The sequence below is a fragment of the Vipera ursinii genome (assembly GCF_947247035.1).
Source record: "Vipera ursinii genome assembly, chromosome: 1".
Lineage (NCBI taxonomy): Eukaryota > Metazoa > Chordata > Lepidosauria > Squamata > Viperidae > Vipera > Vipera ursinii.
Genome location: NC_139512.1, coordinates 332,518,791 through 332,540,235, shown reverse-complemented (window position 1 = coordinate 332,540,235; position 21,445 = coordinate 332,518,791). Strand labels below are relative to the sequence as shown.

The window sequence follows — 21,445 nt, the reverse complement described above, 5'->3', positions numbered from 1 at the left end:
AATTGAAATTGGCATTAAGAACACCTTTATTAGATCTACTGTACATTCCTCTGTTAGGTTACAGGGCAGCCAACAGCATGCTCTATTTTTTTTCATAAGGATCTTGTGGGATACATTGAGCTAACAGCAACTGTCCTGAAGACATCCAGTGGAGGAGGATGGACCCGGATTTCCTTGGTCAAAATCCTGTATTGTACAAACTATAATAATTGAATGCATGGAACCTGCTAAACCAAAACCAAATTAAGCTTATTACAATTCAGTATGTTATATGAATACAGCCCTTGAGTTTGTAATAGAGATAAGATTCCGAGGACTTGAGCGTTTATATAGATCCCTTCTCATATCAGATGGCTCTTGATATAGACAGAAGAAGGAACAGGAAAATTTTTTTGCTAATGAGCCAATGGTCTGATAAGAGCAGCTTGATTTTGGGTCAAGAAAATAACTTAAGAAAACATTTCAGATAAGCTGCTCCCTAATTCACACAAAGATAAGGGGAAGAAGGAGGAAACACTTTCAGATTTGCAATATTCTGTCACTGAAGCTGTTTCAACACCGTAAAAGCAGTTCTGATCTATATAGTATTGATTACTTTGTCTGTTCTTCCTCATTGGGCTGAGTTGCTGTGCCTCCCCTCACCCGACATTTGGAACCATGAATTATTGCTCTACATTCTTCTTCCAGTCATGGTGCACTGTACCATAGTACAGGGTTTCTCTCCCTTGGGAACTTTAAATATGGGCTTCGCAACATCCCAGAATTCCTCAGCCAGCATCCTTGTTCAGCTCCCTACAAGTGCAAAATCCCTACAAGTTCAGAATCCCACCTCCAGGTTTGGTGACCAAAATTACAAACAGCATCCATGTAATGTGTGCAGTCAAAGCTCCTCTTTCTCTTATGTTACTAAAAGGAAATAGAGACTGCTTGCTTCCCCCATTTCTATGGAATGGATACCTAGTTGGGTAGCTCTTGGCTGAGTATGTACCAGGTTGCAAGTTGTTTATATTCTAACCTAGTATTTCTTAAGCTTGGCAATTTTAAGAGGCATAGACTTCAACTCCGATAATTCCCCAGCCAGCTAACTGAGGAATTGCAGGTATTGAAGTCCAGTACAATACAAGCATAGGTCTATGTTGCAAGGTTGTTCAAACCTGACACCCTAATTCCAACACGACCAACTCTCATACTGCAGTATCTAAAATCAAGGTTGTGTTTTTGCATAAATACTTTTTAAAAATATTGTACATTTTTAGAAAAGGCTTCACACAAAACAATACTTGAGTTTGATATTGCCTACTTATTTTGAAGAGAGGGAGGACCATCTTAACTATGTGGGGGAGGGAACTTCTACAGCAACTTAGCGATACCAACCTGCCATTTCCTACCTAGGCAAATTAGCAAAGCCACTTTATTCATTCTCTCTCTCTCTCTCTCTCTCTCTCTCTCTCTCTCTCTCTCTCTCTCTCTCTCTCTCTTCTCTCTCTCTGCTATTGGCTTTTCCTTCATTAAGACCCGCCCCGGAAGCTGATGTTTGAAAATGCAAGTAAGATTTCCTAAAAGCCCCAGGGGAAGTGGGGGGGTTTTCTCTTGGATTTTACAAGCTCGAAGGTGGGCGAAAAGGTCTTGGACAGACCTGGGTGAGTGTTGAGAGCGGGATTTTCCCCCCAAGAAAAACCCCGAAAGAGGCTGAGATGCAGATCGGAAGGATACGAAAACCCGCTGCCGCACCTTCTCATCCCCCCGTAGCCCAGCTTGTAAGAAGGGACCAGTTTTCCTTCCTCTGCGCGTCTGATAGTCTGGGAAAGGGGACCTTTGCAATACCTGGTTTCATATTCCGTAACTAGTGGGTTTTGTAATCTCTGAAGCTGCCCTCCCTCGGGCTTTATTAAACACCTGTAGAGAGAGAAATTGCAGGGAAAGAAAGCTTAACCGAAAATCTTCAAGGAGATTATCAGGATGTCGATCACAAACAGATCGACCTCTTTGATCATGGTCTTACCAGAGGGACACGGTTAAGAGAGGAGAAAGGATGGGGGAGGCACGCCATCTAGGCAGATGGCAGGGAGCAAAATCTGCAGCTCAGGAAGGAAGTTTGCAATATAATTCTTAGCTGGAGGCTTTCCCCCTTAAAGCTTAGAGTAATTCTGGATTGGTGACTTAGTTTTCACTAGTTTGATGGCTGCAATCTTTTGTAGATAAAGTTGACCTAGCTTCCACGATGTTATGGTTATGGCCAGGCTAAATTATTATAAAGTATACATTGAGATTCTTCAGACAGCCAGGCTGCAGAGTGTGTGTATGTGTATGCATGAGGAGGGGAGATGTGGAGAGAGAAATGAAGCATTTGAATCATGCATATTCTTTGCCAGTACCATTAATTGCATATTTATTTCCAGATTCCATTTAGTGTTGATCTTAGTCATTAAAGCCTCACATGGTTTAGCTTGAAATACTTCCTTTCCCTGTATGAACTTGTGTGAATTCTGAGCTTGGCTTCAGAACCCCTGCTTTCTGTAAAGGTAAAGGTAAAGGTTCCCCCGCACGTGCGTGCTAGTCGTTTCCGACTCTAGGGGCCGGTGCTCATCTCCGTTTCAAAGCCAAAGAGCCAGCGCTTGTCCGAGGACATCTCCATGGTCATGTGGCTGGCATGACTAGACGCCAAAGGCGCACGGAACGCTGTTACCTTCCCACCGTAGTGGTCCCTATTTTTCTACTTGCATTTTTACATGCTTTCGAACTGCTAGGTTGGCAGAAGCTGGGACGAGTAACAGGCGCTCACTCTGTTACGCGGCACTCGGGATTCGACCCGCCAAACTGCCGACCTTCTGATCGACAAGCTCAGCGTCCTAACCCACTGAGCCACCGCATCCCTCACTGCTTTCTGACCCACCTCTAAAACCTGTTATTTGTGAGCATTGGGGTTTGAGAGATGAGATTCAGCATTTTGCTCTTTTTATAAGTTTGTTTTTGAATTAACCTTTTTTTAAAAAAAACAAAACAAAACATTGCTTTGTTTGCTTCTGCTGCAAGGAATTTACCATCAACTGTTCATTTTTCAAACCACATCCATACTTCTATTATCCTAATGTTAATCAGTTCTTTATTTTTTCCAAAAATTTACACTACACCAATATTTGCAGGTAGGATTATTGTAGCATTAAATATTAGTAAATTTAAAAATGCAAGTAATTATTCTGCATTTAGTTATCATTGTGGCAGATGTTGTGGCCACAATGTTAATTATATTTCTGATATCTAAATTTCTGATATATAATCATAAATGTTAAATGTTAATATAATTGGATTTATTTCTACTTCAGTGCATTTTAGAGAATATTAGATTTCTGTATATTTGTTCAATATCGAGGTCTTGCAAAGCAAGTAAAAATCCTTATTCCCTTGCTGGAGAGAAAAAGGAAGACATAATTAATAACAAACATAATTATTTCAAAAATAATAGACATACACACTTTTAATGTATGCATAAGGAATACATAAGGAGGAAAAGAGAGGAACCTGCCCCACTTTACATTGGGGGGAGGGGGGACTTTGTGGAGAGAATTCCTGGGAGTCTACCTCTGTGAAGATCTTACCTGGAAAGTCAATACAACCCAGGTGGCCAGAAAGGCCCAACAGAGACTCCACTTCCTCAGGGTCTTGCGGAAGAACAAGGTAGAACAACGGCTAATGACCGGTCTACTATAGAGAGCGTCCTCTCGCACTGTATTGTGGTTTGGTATGCTGGCCTGACAGCCGCAGATAGGAAAGTATTACAGAGGGTGGTGAGCACAGCACAAAACATCGTGGGCTGTCCCCTGACACCACTGGATGACATCGCCAGGGCTCGCTGCCTTGGAAGAGTGAGGAAAATTCTCAGGGACGACTCACACCCTGGTCAGTACCTCTTTACTCTCCTACCATTGGGTAGGAGATACAGGAGTATAGCCAGCCATACCAACAGGCTGAAGAACAGCTTCTATCCATGGGCTGTCAGGCTCTTGAACAGGAAATAACTTTATGTATGATTGACTTGCGAGGCCGGTGTGTTGTATGCAGTTAGCTCACATGGTGTAACAAAATGGTGGATTTGTTGTCACTGTGAGTTTGGGGGGGGCACGAAGGGACGCTTAGCCAATCTCAATGTATACATGGTTGTACTTTGACAATAAAGGTTCATTCATTCATGTAATTAGGCCAAAATGGACTGTAAAGAAAATTCTTGTGGTAAGAAGTGAGATACTGTTTATATGCTGTTATACAAAGAATTAAGACTCCAGTTGTTAAGTATTGCTTAAAAGTTCCGCTTTGCACAAAACACAATGGATAATATTGTTTGCCCTTCCGCTTATGCTCAGACATTGAGGGTGGACCCCTCTAGTGACAGCCCTATACACAAAGAGTCTTGCACAGATCAGGACTCCCATTTTTTGGAGGACTTCAGTTCTCACAGTTTACCATGCTTTTTGTATTGATGGCAGGGATAAGGAAGCATGCAGTATGCTTGTATATGCAGTAATTAGGGGCTTCTCTTTCTTAAAGTCAATTGAGCACTAGTCCTACATCTAACCTGTTTGGGAATACATCCCATTTAATTAAAGATTTGGCAGGTGCATTTGTACAACATAATAAGCTTGGGTAGAGTTAATGTCTTAGATTTTTTGTAGTTTACCAGAGTGAGCAAACCTTGCTGTTAGGTTAGTTTATGATATATAGGTAGTCCTCAACTTACAACAGTTGGTGACTGTTTAAAGTTACAAAGGCATTTCCACCTTACAAACAAAAAGACCAAGTTTTAATGAATTAGTTGTTGTTTTTTTACTCTTGGAAAACGTAGGTGATAATGTTTATTATACAGAGGTGGAAAGAGATATTTGGGCTACTAAGTCCAATAACATTGGAAATCAGGGTTGCTAAGTCCAATAACATTGGAAATCAGGGTTGATAACCAACACTGACATCAAAAGGAAGCATAAAAAAGCTTTCCATTTGTATTAATTTGTAGAACAGGATATCAGTGGACATTTTTATAGACTAAAGTACAAGTTCCTTGTCCATCTTGAGTCAACTGCATGCAAGGTTACCATGAGCTGTGTGTAACTAGTTTCTAACAAAAAGCTTCAACAAGTTTAATATATACCTTCAAGTAATTCAGTCCTGATATCCCTCTAGCTTGTGCTAATGGGGCTGATAAACATAAAATTGGGTCTTTTTTGTTATGCCTTTCAGTTTTTTTGCTTTATCTTGAAAGGATTCATTCCCACTACTGCTCTGGAAAAAAAAAACTTCAAACTTCTAGCAACCTGAAGTTCCAACTAAGATGCAAATGAGACTTCTGTGTGCTGTGACTAAGAGGGATAGATGAAACAGTGTATGTCTGCTTCTTGGGTAATGAGGAATGCCTTTTTGTGTATCTAAACTTCATTGTGAGTCTGAATTCAACTAGGACTCCTTCCTTCAGGGAAGAGAGAAGTTGATGTATGCTTACAGTATCTACACTCTTTGATCCTAAATGGAAATGGGGAGACAAAATAATTTTCCCAAGGTTATTTGCTCTTTTAAAAACACTACCAAGGCCATCCACATGATCTAAGTTTACAATTTCCATTTAATTTTTTTTGGGAACTTATTTTATTTAAGGTCTTCGGGATCTGAAAAAAGGAAGGAAAGGTGAAAGGCCTGATTGTAGTGAAAGGAAGGAAAAGAAAAAAAATCCAGATATGCAACATAGGTTTACTGAATACAATTATTTTTGAAACACATTTGAGCTCAATGTATACAGTATATGTTTTCTTATGTATCTGGGGATTCTTTCACCTCCTTCACAATTGCATCAGACATCTTAGAATGCTTGATAACATTTTTTTTCATTTTTATTTTATTGGGCTTATAAACAGTCATGATTTTTCAAAATAACTAGAGGCAACAGACTGTCAGAAAGCATACGATTGGTTTTTTCCCCTTTTATTTTGTATACTGGGGTAAAGTTCAATATATGGAAGAGATAGGAAAATTATGCTCAAAATTTTGGATTCTTAATCTGATGAATGCATGAGACAGCTAAATTCCTTTTGAGATCTGAAAGGTGATTCTTCCACTTAATTCCATTCCCACATACATATAGAAAATAATTTTGAAGTTGCATATTTTCTAATTTATGGAACAAATTGGGGTGGGGTTTTTTTTTTCATTACTCCAACAGGCCAGGAACGTTTAATCAGAATCAGCGAGGAGAAACATACCAGAATATTCAAAACCTATGGAATTATATGGCAAATCAGCATGGAAAGGAGAAGATTGTGGTTTCCAGAACTGGGAGCAGTCAAAAACAAGCCAAGAAAGAGCAAAATATATCCCAGGGGAGAAAGTAAATAAAGCCATTCCCTGCAGAGATGGGAGCCCAACTCCTTGTGGAAATAGTGTCCAGTTGAGAATTGATACTGGTAAGGACTATGGATATATCTTTTGAGCTTGGTTCATTTTTGCTCATTTTAACACTAAGCCCCAACTTGTTTTCATCATGGCTTGTTGAATAAGCTGTTGTATACTTATGTATTACACAGTTTCTGTGCTGCTTCAGTTGCAACTGGCTTCATGCAGCATAATTCCATTTTAGTAAACAGATTATAAAATACAATAACCATAATAATTCTAATTGTGCTACGCTGAGAAACAACATTCCTAGAAACAAAATCGAGAATCATTTGGGAAGCGGGGGAAAGAAATCTCATTTCTCAAGTCAGTCTTAAGCAGTTTCTTGGTTGGCCTAATCTTAACAACTTTGTTAAATTGCAAGAGGGTTAATGCTGGGCTAATCATAGCGGGAATGTTAGTCCATAGCAGTGGGGCAGCAGGAGAAAAAGCTTGGCTTTGTGCTTGATGGTTGTTCTGTTTAGAATAGGGATTCCAAGTAAATCTTCCCATCTAGGTTTTACTGGTATTGCTCAAAGTAGCCTGTCCTAAAGCTCTCCACGCCCCAGGCCACATAGGTCTTCCAAGGTGCCCATTGGTACTTTGAATTACATCCTATTATCTGGATTTACTCTCAGAAAAAAATGGAAAAAAAACCCAGTATGGCACAGCATAAAGATCAACAACATGGCAGTCATGGACATAAAAGCTACTGCCTCCACCTGCTAAAATAGTACAAATCAAAACACTGAAATTCAGTGAAATCCCTCATCTGTGACATTTTGGTGATGTTACCAGACCTGAGGTACAAAACTTCAGGCCACAACAAATGTGGCTGCTTGCTGCCATCTAGAGTCATCCGGATTTTTGAAGCACCAAACTGGTAGCCTTCATTTTTAAGGCTTTTAGGAGAGCTGACGGAGCACGGTGGCTCACATGGTTAGAACATTGGGTTAACAATTTGCAAGCCTGCATTCAAGACCTGAGGCCTTCTGTGTGATGGGGTGAGCTCCCATCATTCGCTCCAGCTCTTGCCAACATAACAGTTCAAAAGCTACAGACATTAGATAAATAGATTCTACTTTGGTGGGCTTATTAACAGACCATGAAAGGAGCCCCCAACTGTGTGTCCCCCAAGCAGTGGTGATGCTGCTGGCTAATTCTTTCAACCTGGAAATGCCTCAGTGCTTCCGACACGACAATGACAACCACCAGGAGAGCTATTTGATCCCAACTCATTTAAAAGAGCCTTGGTGGAGCAGTGGGCCTCCTTAAGTAACACCAGCTGCCTGCAATTAGTGCAGGTTCGCATCCCACCAGGCTCAAGGTTGACTCAGCCTTCCATCCTTCCGAGGTAGGTAAAATGAGGACCCAGATTGTTGGGGGCAATTAAGCTGACTTTGTAATAATGCCGCTTGGGGTGTGTGTGAAAGCCCTAATAAGCAGGCATATACATAGAATGAAGGCTACTGCTAAGCTTGTAAGCCGCCCTGAGTCTTCGGAGAAGGGCGGGATATAAATGGAATTAAAATAATAATAATAACAAAAACTTGGTCAGTGGAAAGAATGATTAGATATTATTAGCATGATGTAACACAAAAGAGATCAATTGACCCAGTTAGCTAATACTCAATAAAATTTATCCTCAAACAGAACCAGTTATGCATAGAATTAAAGCTAATTTGACCCAATGAATTGTGGACAGGCCTAAATCTAGACATTCTGTTTTGATTAAGTAACTGTTTGCTATATAGAGAAAATCAACTGAAAAACCAGTATTGTTTATTCCAAGATCTGGCAACCCAGAGATATGTCTCTTCCACATTAATTGGCTATTGTTAGCACTTAGAGGTAATTCTGATATGAAGCAGTACTATATTGCTAATTCTTTTGTAAAGTCACATTAACAGAATCTTGAAAGACAAAAAGTACCTCTTCCTTTCTTCACGTTTACTCTCCCAAAAACTAGAGAAAATGCCTTCCGAGATACTTTCACCACATCTCCTCCTTCAGACACACATTTTATCAGACTACTGTATAATCTAGGCTGCACTCTTCTTCCCAAGATCATTCCCATTACAGTTATAGGGGTGAAGCTTCTCCTGCTGCTGCCTTCTTGTTAAAGGGGATGGGGTTAGTGATATAATAAAACTTGCCAGTATTTGACTGATACAAAGACTCATAAGGTATCAGGTACTTCATGAAAAAGTGAGATGGAGAATCTGTCTTCCTAAAATAGCAGTTGTTGACCCAATTAAACCAGACGTGTGCTGCAAAAATCACTGCTGATGAGATGTAGTGAGATTCTAGTTGATTATTAAGAATGTTGCAGAAAAAAGCCATTTAAGATTATATTTGTCCCTGTAAATCAGAATCCTAGTGGAAAGAGAGATAAATCCTGTAGCAGATTACTTAGGAAGGACCTAGGGGGCTAGTTAACTGTTGTTGTTGTTTTGGGGGGAGAGCCCAAGAAACTAACTAGGTTTATAACACAATGTCTGGAGGTCCTACATAGAAATTTTGTTGCATTTCTCTTTTTATTCCAGTGGATAATGGATGGAAGAGTGAGAATGATGGGAAGCAATCAGAAAAAGTCAAATCTGAGGAACTGAAAGAGAATTTTTGGAATCAAAGCAGACCAACAGGAGAAGGAGGAAGTTTTGTGGAGAAAAGAGTTGATAAATCTATTACTTCTCAAGGTAGAAGTTTCAGTGAAACTCCAGTGCAACCTAACAACCAAACAGATAAGAGATGTAATAATTGTCTGAATATTCACCAGTTAATCCATGCAGAGGGAAAGTCAAATAAAAACTTCAAATTTGGAAAGAGTGTGAATTGGAACCACAACCTTGCTGATGGTCAAGCATTTCTTGAAGACAAGAAACCCTATAAATGTTCAGAGTGTGGAAAGGGCTTCAATCACAGCTCAAGCCTCCCTTCACATCAGAGAATCCACACAGGAGAGAAGCCCTATAAATGCTTAGAGTGTGGGAAGAGCTTCAATTCAAGCACAAGCCTTTCTTCACATCAAAGGACACACACTGGGGAGAGACCATTCAGCTGCTTAGATTGTGGCCTGAGCTTTCGGGACCATTCAGGCCTTATTAAACATAAGCGGATTCACACTGGGGAAAAACCCTACAGTTGCTCAGACTGTGGCCTGAGTGTTAGCACTCAGTCAAGCTTAGTTAGACATCAGAGAATCCACACAGGAGAGAAACCATATCGGTGCACGGAATGCGGAAAATACTTTGGTCAGAGCACAGATCTTGCTTCACATAGAAGAACCCACACAGGGGAGAAACCATATAAATGCTTAGAGTGTGGGAAAAGCTTCAGTCGAAGCACAAGCCTGACTTTGCATCAGCGAATCCACACTGGGGAGAGACCGTACAGCTGCTTAGACTGCAACAAGAGCTTTTCTGATCAGTCAAGCTTTATTAAGCATGAAAGAAGCCACACAGGAGAGAAGCCATATAAATGCCTGGAGTGTGGTAAGAACTTCAGTCGGAGCACAAGCCTTTCCTCGCATCAAAGGACACACACCGGAGAGAGACCGTTCAGTTGCTTGGACTGTGGCCTGAGCTTCCGGGACCATTCAAGTCTTGTTAAACATAAGCGGATTCACACTGGGGAAAAGACATACAACTGCTCAGACTGTGGCCTGAGTTTTACCACTCAGTCCAGCCTAGTTAGGCATCGTAGAATCCATACAGGAGAAAAACCATATCCATGCTTGGAGTGTGGGAAGTACTTTGGACAGAGCACAGATCTTGTTTCACATAGAAGGATTCACACAGGGGAAAAGCCCTATAAATGCTTAGAGTGTGGGAAGAGCTTCAGTCGAAACACAAGCCTAACTTTACATCAGAGAATACACACCAGAGAGAGACAATAAAGTAGGAAAAGTTTTTATCAAGCAAAAAAAACCTATCCAGAGAAGAAGTCATATTTATATGTGCAGAAAGATCTACAGAGAACAAGCATTACTTCAAAGTATTAACTTGGACTTTTCATCAGCCTACGTAGACTTCTTTTACTTAATTGTATTTTTGAAGGCAGCCATATGAAAAAGTTATTTTGTTGGTACTCATTCTCTTAAGAAATTTCTGCTATGGTCATTGAAATATAGATTAGAAATACATTGGTAATTCTAACGCATTGTTTAAATGGAAAAGTACGAGTAATTAAATTTTACATTGCTTGCAAAGAATGTTCTGTTGGAACAAAAGGTAGACAAAGTATATACAGTATCTGTAAGAAATTTTTGAACACTTTCAGAGCAACCATCTAAATTTGCATAAAACAATTGCATGGAGTAAAATAAACCATGCTGTTTCTCCTGACAGTGCCAGTTATAGCTTTTACGAGAAGGAAATTAGGCTGATAACCTATAGAATGGAGGGAAACATCCAGATGCAATTGCAAGCGAAGGGGAAAGCTTTAATACATTAAAGCTTTAAAGGTCTGTAATTGATTGCTAGGAATTTTTAATATATTCCTGGAGATAAGCTACATAATGGGACTTAACCTCTGAGTAGGTTTGCATAAAATTGTGCTGTAAACCAATAAAAGGTCAAAGAGGAAATGCAGATTATTGAAATCAAACTGAATGTGTCTGATCAAGGTTTGTTCTATGTTGGGGCAAGAGTAGAAGGGGTGGTGGTGGAATAATCACCAGCAATTAAGAGAAGGATAAGCAATGCCTGCAAGTAAAATGCAAAAGGGAGCTTCTGAGATAGGAGAGATCTTGAGGAAAACAGTTGGTACTTTAAATTGCATACTACATACTTATTCTGTTCAGTAAATTAGATAGTCCTTGCTTAGCCGTCACAGTTGAGACCAGCTCAGTCATTAAGTGAAGTGGTCGCTAATTGAAATGACTGCTTGTAAACTTACATCAGCTTTCCTTTCCTTTGTAGACCTGTGAAAATCATAAATTTGAGGATTGGTCACAAAGTTATTTTTTCATCAGTCATAACTTTGAAAAGTTGCTAAATGAGGACTATCTCTAATGTCAAAATATGCAGTAGCTGTAAAGGAAATGTCATAAATTTCATAAAAGATGTAAAATACAGGTGTTAGCAGACTGAAAGGTTAGATTCCTTGTTGAATATTGTGTGACTTCGTAAGATGTAACAGAACAGTTGGGAAATTGATAGTGGGGTTTTGTTGAGATTATTTCATTTGGATTCAATTTAAATCATTTTTTTTTAAAAAATTGAATCACCAAGAGATTAAAAACGTGCTGTTACACTTTATTTTACATTCTAATTGTTTTTTATATATTTTTTTAAGTTGGGATATTGGAACACTGCTATCATGTCACCCCTCACCCTTCTCTTCATTAAACTACACATACCCAATTCCAGCAACCGTTCCCTATGTTTTAGCCTCCAGTCCCCCAGTTGCTCTTCTCTGTACTCTTTCTAGAGTGTCGCCATCTTTTTTACACCGTGGTGACCAAAACTGGATGCAGTATTCCAGGTGTGGCCTTACCAAGGCATTGTAAAGTGGTATTAGTACTTCACGTGATCTTGATTCTATTCCTCTGTTAATGCAGCCTAGCACTGTGTTGGCTTTTTTGGCAGCTGCAGCACACTGCTGGCTCATATTTGTCCACTAGGACTCCGAGATCCCTCTCACAGTTACTACTATCGAGCAAGGTACCACCTATACTATACCTGTGCATTTGATTTTTCCTGCCTAAATGCAGAACCTTACTTTTTTCACAATTGAATTTCATTTTGTTAGATAGTGCCCAGTGTTCGAGTCTGTCCAGATCCTCCTGTATCTTAAGCCTATCTTCTGGAGTATTGGCTATTCCTGCCAGCTTGGTGTCATCTGCAAATTTGATATAGTTCCCCATCTATCCCCTCATCCAAATCGTTGATGAAGATGTTGAAGAGCACTGGGCCCAGAACAGAGCCCTGGGGCACCCCACTACACACTTCCTTCCATGTAGATGCAGTTCCATTGAGGACCACACGCTGAGTACGGCCTGTCAGCCAGCTACAAATCCATCTGGTGGTGATGCTATCTAACCCACATTTTTCTATCTTATCAAGTAGTAGGTTGTGATCTACTTTATCAAATGCCTTACTGAAATCCAAGTAAATTAAATCTACAGCATTCCTCTGGTCCACTAGTTTTGTCACTTGGTCAAAGAATGCAATAAGGTTTGTCTGGCACGATCTGTTTTTGACAAACCCATGTTGGCTTTTAGTGATAACTTTGTTCACATCAAGGTGTTCGCTGATTTGTTGTTTGATTATCTTTTCCAGAATCTTCCCAGGTATTGAGGTTAGACTGATAGGTCTGTAGTTTCCTGGATCTGTTTTTTTCCCCTTTTTTGAAGATGGGAACTACATCAGCTCTCTTCCAGTCCTCTGGTAGTTCCCCAGTGCTCCAGGATCTTTGAAAAATATAGTGCAGTGGTTCTGAGATCACGTCTGCCAGTTCCTTGAGAACCTTGGGGTGTAATCCATCTGGTCCTGGTGATTTGAACTCGTCTAGGCTGGACAGGTGTTCACTTACCATTTTCTTGCCTACCTTAACTTGCGTTTCTATTCTGTTTTTTAAGGTACTGTTTTTGATAGGTTGGACTGTTTTTTCCCTTTGTGTAAAGACAGATGCAAATTTGGCTGGATATCAGTAAGAACTTTCTAACAGGAAAAGCTGTTCAACTATTGGGGTAATAGTTGTACCAGTAGCCTGGTTTAATTTAAAAGTCAACTTTCTATGTCTCCATACACATCCTGACCAATTGGGACTATGAGTCGATAGTCTTCTGGGAAAGTAGATGGAGAAATCACTTTTATGTAGACCTACCCAATCACCCAGCCACCCTCCTGAGAAGGAGCAAAAATACAGAAACTGACATCTACCAGGCCATATCCTTTTATTATAAAATATATTTCATATTGCTGTTGTAAAAATTACATTTCACATTTTTTGTTTACAATAAAAAATAATACTTGGAAGACAATCAAAAGAAAAGCTCCAATTAGATAGCAATTCACAATACAACAGATTCCCCCTCCCTTTAGGCTTGATAGCATATCACCATTGAAAGAGCAGCGGGTTTGCAGATTACAAGAACTATCCAGCCACTCCTACCTTCATTCCTTTTTTTCCCCAAAATCTCTCATACTTAAGAAATTCAAAAACCTAGGCTCACCAATCTCAAGCTCAGAAAACCAACCAAGTAACTTGGCTTTAAGTGATATTAACTGAGGTTTTAACAGGCTTATTGATCTTCTAAGAAGGCTAATTCTGGGGCTTCCTCTTCACCTTGTGTTGCTCTCTGTAAAAGCAATTGTTGGTGATAGGACCAAGGGAATTTCCTTGTTCTCTACCCTGCACTGGAGTTAATGTTTACACTCAGTTTTAGGGGAGAATTCTATCCGTGCCTAGAATTGCATGTTGATCCCAGAGGATGAGCTGGCAAACTGTCTCTACATGCCTAACAAGGCATGGCACTCACACACATCTGCACTCAGTACACATATATACACCGCTGTGCAACTATATAGCCCTTTTATTTGGAAATCAATTCCACTTCTGTTTGAAAGCAAAGACATTTTTTTAAAAATTCAGACACATTAAATTAATTGGATTTTGGAGTTCTACATCTAAACCTCATTGAGGTGTTTTGGTTTCCATCATCCCCAGTCTCCATGCTGGTTAGTAATTATAGGAGCTGGAGTCCGACCCAGCAGATGGAAACTGGGTTGGTGATGTTTCCAGTATGCCAATTTTGCTACACAACATTGGTGACTTTCGTTTGAAATAACAAAATCAAGGGTTCACAGTGCATAGCATGAATAGAAAATAGGCCCTAGCTAGTGCTAATAAAATGGTTTATATATGCGTGCACGTCACAATTTCCCCCTTCCTCTCCAAAAAAAAAGTTAGTGGTATTTGCAGATCTCAGATCGAGTTAATTTTTGAAAAATGGATACAGATTTGGAATTCAATCCTGTAATCCAGTGTTTTTCAACCTCAGCATCTTTAAGCAGTGTGGACTTCAATTCCTATCATGCTTCAAGTCCACACGGCTTAAAGTTGCTGAAGTTGAGAAATACTGCTGTAATCCGAAGTAACTAAAATCAAAATGGAAGAATTAAAAACTGTACTATCCATTAATTCAGATGAGAGGACCATGGAATGATTACTGTCTTAAAGCTAAAATCCTCTGGCATCAGAAATACACCAATGTCCTTAACTCAGTAATAAAAACAAACCATAATGACCTCATTTGGGGAAGGTGCACTCAGTAGGGTCCTGATGCATCCTATTGACTCCGGCAGTGAATTATGCTTCTAGGATGGGGGTAGGCAACCTTGGCTCTTTTATGACTCGTGGACTTCAACTCCCAGAATTCCTGGGAATTAGTCCACGAGTCATAAAAGAGCCAAGGTTGCCTACCCCTGTCCTAGGAGGACAGGGAGTGTGTCTACTCACTACCCACAGGTGCTATGCAAATCAAGTAATTAGAAAGATTGGGCTGGACAAAAATGGGGAAAAGGAGCCAGCCTAAATATCTGAAAATGCTTTTTTTCCCTTTTTTTGCTATTTTCAAAACCAGGAGAAAAGCCTCAGTTGCATCTGTGAAATGGTAATCATTTTTTTAACATTTTCATAAAAGAAAAAGTAGTGGCTTGGATACTGATAGGGATCTCTTTCATTCTCTCTTTGGCCTATTGCAAGAAAGAGCAAAGGTTGGGAAAAGGACAATCCTGTGAGCAGAAGAGGCAGAAATGAACTAAGACAGAGCAACTCACAACGTGGACTACTGACATATTACAGGCCGCCCTTGCAAAATGGCTGCCACCCAGAAATGAGATTGTTCACATCTTGTTCCTTATTTCCTCAAAGCCTCTCTCAACTACCAATACAAGCTCTCTTCATTCTATGAAGAGAAAACAGGATGGTCTCCACTGCAAATACAACATTTTTAACACAAGTATTTAGGAAGCATTTCCTAAAATTGCTTCCTTCCAACTTTCCCTTCCTGTGGGGAGGCTATATTTGGGGTGAAGGAGTGAAGAGAATTATATTCCAAAGTGTCTTGGTTAAAAAACAGAAATACCGAAGAAGAAAAAAACAGTGACATACATTGTCCAGCCTAATTGTACCGCATAGCTCATGAAATAAAAAGAGAAGGGGAAAAACATATCCTATTTAAAAGATATTGGTAACAAATATATTTCCATGGAAAGCTAGCTTTTCTTTTCATGCTCCAAAATTAAGTGCTATAAATTTTGGGGGGAATGAGGCATTTGAGAAAGGCTGGGTTTTTGTTTTGTTTTTTCAAAAAAAAGGACAGCACTGACTGCATGCTTTGGTGATGATTATGCTCCTAATAGCAGTAAATGGCACATATTCCTTTGACACCATAATAAAAGGAGTAACATTTTGACTCCAAGATCTGTCATAGCATAACAGGGATATCCTATATTGCAGAACTGTTTCTCAACCTTGACCACTTTCAAGATTTCAATTCTCAGAATTCCCTAGCCACAAATGTTGGCCAGGGAATTCTGGGAGTTGGAAGTTCACACATCTAAAAGTAGCCAAGGATGAGAAACATTCCAGAGGCTTCTGTGTTTCACTGCTTATTCTTTTATAGGGCCTTTTCTCTCCACAACTTTTTAATCATATTCTAACAACAGCTACCCACCCACCCCCCGCAAAAAAAACCCCTGCTTTTTGTAAGCATAAGACTCAGACTTTTGCCACTGAAGAAACTGATCTTTAAATATCAATCTGAAGATAATCATTTACTACTCTCTCCTGATTCAATAAGAAATTGAGATACCTCTCCTAAATCAAAAAAGAAACTATTTTACTGATACAAGGATCCACCCATAGTAGGGTGGCTGAAGTAAAGGAGCTGTTAAAAATGCTGGGATTTTCAAACATTAATTTTAATTTGGGGGGGACTGAATTTTAATCAAGGCTATTTCTCAATACTCAATTTTTAGTGTCAAAATTGGAGCCTTACCCGTCTTGGAATTTGAGGAGAAATGGCTTTGAAATTCACAGGTTCCCACTGAGAATTTTTTGGAGACCATCAACCTGCAACAGATTGGCTTTGCATCTTATAACTTTGGTCTATAACACAGGCCACCTGGAGAGTTACTAAGACTAGTTTGAAGGAAGGCAGCTGCAGAAAAGCAGTCAAAATCCCTTTTTAAAATTATTTTGAATCTCTGATAACCATAGAGGATCAGAGCAATGAAGTACTATCATTAAAATAAGAAATTTCAGTCCTTGTACATTTATGTATTTTTAATATTAATTTTCTCTTTTTATTAAGAGGACTTATAGAAATCAACTCCATCAGACCTCCCAAGTGTTTTATACTTTATAGTTTGGTCCATAAAGAAAAAGCGATTGCACTGCCCCAAACCTCCAAACATTTATGGCTTTAGATGGAAGCCGTGATGATGCACTTCAATTGTAGAAAGCCAGAGATTCCCTTCTTTACCTGGCTTCAGGGACAGAAAGTAGCAGCAAAATGTTTCTCAGGAGGAAGAATGGATGCTTAAAAAAAGAAAAATATCTGGCTGATTAGTCAGAGCAGAGAAGTTCTGAACCAAAGGCATCAAATAATCTAATTTGAGCAACATCAGCCACAGATCTCCAAAAAGAAGTATCCATCTTCTTGGATGGGTCAGTCTGATCCACTTGCTAAATCATGACTCATTGTAATGATAACTGGCTGCTTTGCTTGGCAGAAACCATCACTCAAACAAAACCAACCAAGATGGTCGGTCCACAAAAGTTCTGTTGACTTGGATGTAATGGGAAACAGGCTAGTAGGTCAAGGCCCTCCTGCATTCAGCAACAGGTGGAAGCCTAAGGTTTTGTGCCACAGCCACTAATCCTAGTAAACTAGTCATCTTGATAATGGGTTGTGTTTGATGAGATCAAGTTGTACTTTTTAAAGGGCCAGGTTTGTCTCTGTGGACCAAGGATTGATTTCTGTTCAGCAACCCCTGCTTTTATTGAAAGAAGGATGTCCAGGTCAACCCCTTTCAATGTTTCCCAAGAACTCACTGAACCGAAGCTGTAGAAGTGAAAGAAATGTATCTCAGATGGGGAGGAAAAGACATGAGGTTTCTCCTGAAGCTAAAACTAATATTTCATCTAGGACTTTTCCCTACCAAATTCCCATTAGTATTTTGGCATGAAGCATGATTTTCAAAGCCAAGCTCCTCATTTTTTAAGTTCCAAAGCGTTTTCACTTTGTGACCCAAGCAATGCATTTAAGTAAAAATCCCACATTTTATTATAAACCTGAAGCTTCAGTTGTAATACCTCTTATCTGAACTTCAATATTCCCAAATTCCCTATTCAGAATTTCCATTACATAAATCTGAGTTCAATTTTAATTTTCAAAAAATTAATTTGTAATTTGTACAATTAATTTGCAACTAATTACAAGATCAGTTAAGCATCTATCAGATGTCCAGGCTAGAAAAATAAAATCTGACATACTGTGAATATTATGCACAAGATTACCAAAAAAAAGCAATCAACAAGCACCAAAAATATACATAATTCCTTTTCAAACTCTTCCACCCATCCCTTAAAGTACCCTCAAAGAAAGATAAAAGAGCTCACATTTTTATATAAAGAAATTATAATTCTCCAGGACATATAGTTCAGTTAATATTTTACAGAGAGAGGTTTATCTCTTTAGTTTATGGCTCATGATTATCAAAACGCTTCAGGGAAGGGGAGAAAAAAGGCAGAGAACCAACTTCAAAGCAATGTAAATACCTACCAATATACCTCATTTTTCATTTCCATTATCATTACTATTGGTGTCGCCATTTTACATCTGCAAAATAAAAACAAACCAAGCCACATGGTTTTCCGAAATGGAGGAACAGATTTCCCCTTCAGCCAAACTGATGGCTTATTTGATAACTTGACAGTGACTTCCGTGGTGAAGCTAGCCATCAAATTTAATTAGGCTCACCACTGAAGCAGCATTGCACCACCTATGATCATGCATTTTTGAGTTTGTCAACCTTGAATGTAAACTTCCACACACCTCCAACACATCATCTGAGCCCTGAGAGCCCCCACCCTCCTGCGTGGGCAGGACTGAAAAAAATAGATCCATTTTAATTGATTTGGGAAATTTAAGAAGAGAAATGAGTGGCTTAGGCCAACAGAAGTCAAGGCACCCATAACAATCCTTAAAATACCCTTTGCCTCAAAAGTTCAGCCCTGCCTATTATGTCGATGGCATATGGCTAACTGCCACCCATTGCAACATCCATCCAACAGTTGGTTTATTGGACTGTATTCCCCCATCCCTCTGAGATCCTACCTGGCCTACCTTCATGTCACCAGATAACGAGAGAGACAGAGAGAGAGAGAATATTTGCAAGGAAATATGTCTATATGAATTCTAACATATACATGCTAATCACAGAAAACTGAAAGGAATAATTGTACAGCTTGGCTAACATACTTTGGATTTACAGTCCCTTCTGTAGATGATACAACCAACACCAAGTGTGTTGAGAGAGCAGGCAACCATTTCCAATTCCAGTGTCTCTCATTGTAGTTTAACCCAAACACAGTCATAACAAGAATAGTTAGACAGAAATCTTGTGGGGGGAATAGATTATTACAATTTTACAGGTTTTTGAGGCCAATGGGTCATGAGGAAAATACACGTTTATAATGATGGAATTATTGGTTATTCTTTCAACACAAACACACCCCAAAATGGGAAAATATTCATTTTTTCCCAGATGACTCAAGAATCTTTGAAAATTGTGCTCATAAAATCCAAACCAATTTTAAGACAGTGTTGGCCTCAGCTGTCAACATATCTCTGTGTCCCTCCCAATTTCCAAGAGGCCTAGATTTTCTTTCTCTTCTAACTATATCCTGAGAGACTGGGACTACAGATATCTAAGATTACTACAGTGGCCAGAAAGATGGGATGGAAACAATGAATGGGGCGGCAGGGCAAAATAAATGGACATTCCAAGAAACTGAACATGGATGAGCATGCCCTACAAAACAGATCTGGATTCTGATATGCAAATCTTGTTATGCTGCTTCACTGATGTTCAAAGGTTTAGACTGCTGACCCTGAAGAGGAAGGAAGAACATAATCATGGTTTTTATGTGCTATGCTACTTTGCTCATTACCTGTTGCTTCCTATGATAATTAGAAGAGAAATGAAACTGTCCAACCACGTTACCATTCATAGGAAACTTAATTAATTCATAATTAAACATCTAATTCTTCTCTGGAAGATAGGCCTAATTTGGGGAGCCAATTAATAAAGACAGACGAATGCAGAGTTGTAAAGGGGAAAAAATCCCAGCTGCATCACTAAAAATGTGATATGCACAAGTCAAATTCATGCTCCAGAAAACATTCCAACTATTGGGAAAGCCAAGACTGACCCAGATTCTTGCTTAAAAATACATGTGTAGAACTTTAATTTACTGCCACATACTATATAGAGTGGCAATGGGGAGATTGTGATGTTCCTATGATATCCAGGTAATGAAAGTTGCATTGTGGATACTCAAGATACCATACATCTTAAACCACCAGTTACCTCAGTCAGTAATTCTGTGCAGTGAAGACTCTTGCAGAGTGCATTTGTTGTGAGGTTTACAACTGCTAAAAAAAATCCAGAAGATTATTTTTATATTCCTTCCACTTCAGGGTTATTTGGATTTTTTTTGGGGGGGGGAATCATCTTACAATTTAAAGCAATGATTGTTTTCCAACAGCAACTAAAGAAAACGAAATAAAAAGCAGTGCTCATTAGGATGCAAATGGCTAATTCCTGTGCAGGCATCCAAGGACTACCAGGGAAACACAGTGTCCATTAGTAGAGCAACTGTCCTCGTCTGCTAATAGCAGTTCCCTTCCTGTCCTCTTTTGCACTCTCTAAATGGTTACGTGACTTCAGGGGAAGTGAAACAGTTGCTTCTCTCCTCCATATTGCAGTCATTGATCCAACTACACAGCCAATCTCACCCTATACTGGGGAACAGATCAAAGTTCTTTGGTCCCTGGACACACCTAGAAACAAGTCTGTAAGATAGATCAAGCAATCAGCTTTTTTTTTCCTTTGTCCTCCTTATTTACAGATAGAAAGGGAGGCTGTATTATTTGTCATTTTAAAAAAAGAAAAAATTGTGTAGAAAAAGCTTTCCCACAAAACACTGAACGTTAGAAAACCTGGCAGACGTAGACTATACAGAGCTTGGGATAAACACGTGGCTCGCGAGACTTCTGCCAAAGCACCAGGAATTGCTTCCAAGATGACAGGGCCCTGGATGTGGCCAAAATACAGAGATCTGGCAATTTGCTCTTGGGTGACTGCAAGAGAGAGCCCTCTTGAGACTTCCCATCAGAAAGGGATGTGAATACAGATGCATCCTTCTCAGTCCAAAAATCTCTGGCAGGCTTTTTTCCACCGGCAGGCTGTGCACCACTGGTCTCGGTGCTCAATGCCATAAACTTTGCGGCACTTCTTGGCTTCACCACGGACTTTCCTAGAGAAAACAAAAGACAGAAAACTAATGAACATACATAGCTACTGAGCATTAACTCTTTCTCATCTGATACAAACCCTGGGGCTTAATAGAGGCCTTTCCACCTGTAAGTCTTGAGGGCTACTGTTCTGTTCCATCCACAAAAAGGCTCCTGTTAATTAGCCGAGAGCTTGCAATGGAGCCTATTCTCATGTATGGTAAGTTCATCTACAGGCAGTCCTTCCTCACCAATTATCGTTCAGTGACCGTTCATAGTTACAATGATGCTGAAAAAGGAGATTTATGACCAGTCTTCAAAGCTGCCACCATCCCAGTGTCCCAACCGTCATGTGAGCGTAATTTGGGAGCATTTCCAATGGTCACAGTATCCTACAGTTACCAAGATTGCTATTTGTAACCTTCACAGCCAGCTTCCGACAAACAAAGTCAATGGAAAAGCTGGCAGGAAGTTGTAAGTCATACACTTGATGTTGCGCTT

The 21,445-nt window shown here is 39.6% G+C and overlaps 2 protein-coding genes across 11 annotated transcripts in view; one reads left to right on the top strand and one right to left on the bottom strand.

Moving 5' to 3' along the window:
• The first annotated feature begins 1,564 nt into the window (after positions 1-1,564).
• Positions 1,565-11,708, top strand: LOC310632042 (uncharacterized protein). Of its 5 annotated transcripts, none has more exons than XM_083348920.1 (4): positions 1,578-1,757; positions 5,252-5,388; positions 6,203-6,443; positions 8,958-11,708. In XM_083348920.1, the coding sequence occupies exons 3-4, from the start codon at positions 6,260-6,262 to the stop codon at positions 10,307-10,309; spliced, it is 1,536 nt and encodes a 511-aa protein (XP_083205046.1). In that variant the 5' UTR covers positions 1,578-1,757; positions 5,252-5,388; positions 6,203-6,259; the 3' UTR covers positions 10,310-11,708. The 5 variants fall into 5 exon arrangements, with proteins under 5 accessions (XP_083205048.1, XP_083205046.1, XP_083205047.1 ...); XM_083348919.1 differs by having other exon boundaries at positions 1,590-1,640; positions 5,230-5,388; XM_083348922.1 differs by lacking the exon at positions 5,252-5,388 and having other exon boundaries at positions 1,565-1,757.
• Positions 11,709-13,295: 1,587 nt separating this feature from the next.
• Positions 13,296-21,445, bottom strand: part of ZNF395 (zinc finger protein 395) — a 46,286-nt gene continuing 38,136 nt past the window's right edge. For all 6 annotated transcript variants that reach the window (XM_083348441.1, XM_083348439.1, XM_083348443.1 and 3 more), the window contains one exon: positions 13,296-20,967. In XM_083348441.1, the coding sequence (XP_083204567.1) occupies positions 20,856-20,967 (112 nt within the window). In that variant the 3' untranslated portion in view covers positions 13,296-20,855. The remainder of the gene's footprint in view (positions 20,968-21,445) is intronic.

Coding starts and splice junctions, on each gene's coding strand:
- LOC310632042 (XM_083348922.1), top strand. CDS start 6,260: ATGGAATTATATGGCAAATCAGCATGGAAAGGAGAAGATTGTGGTTTC. Junction 6,444..8,957: donor CCAGTTGAGAATTGATACTG/GTAAGGACTATG, acceptor TTTTTATTCCAG/TGGATAATGGATGGAAGAGT.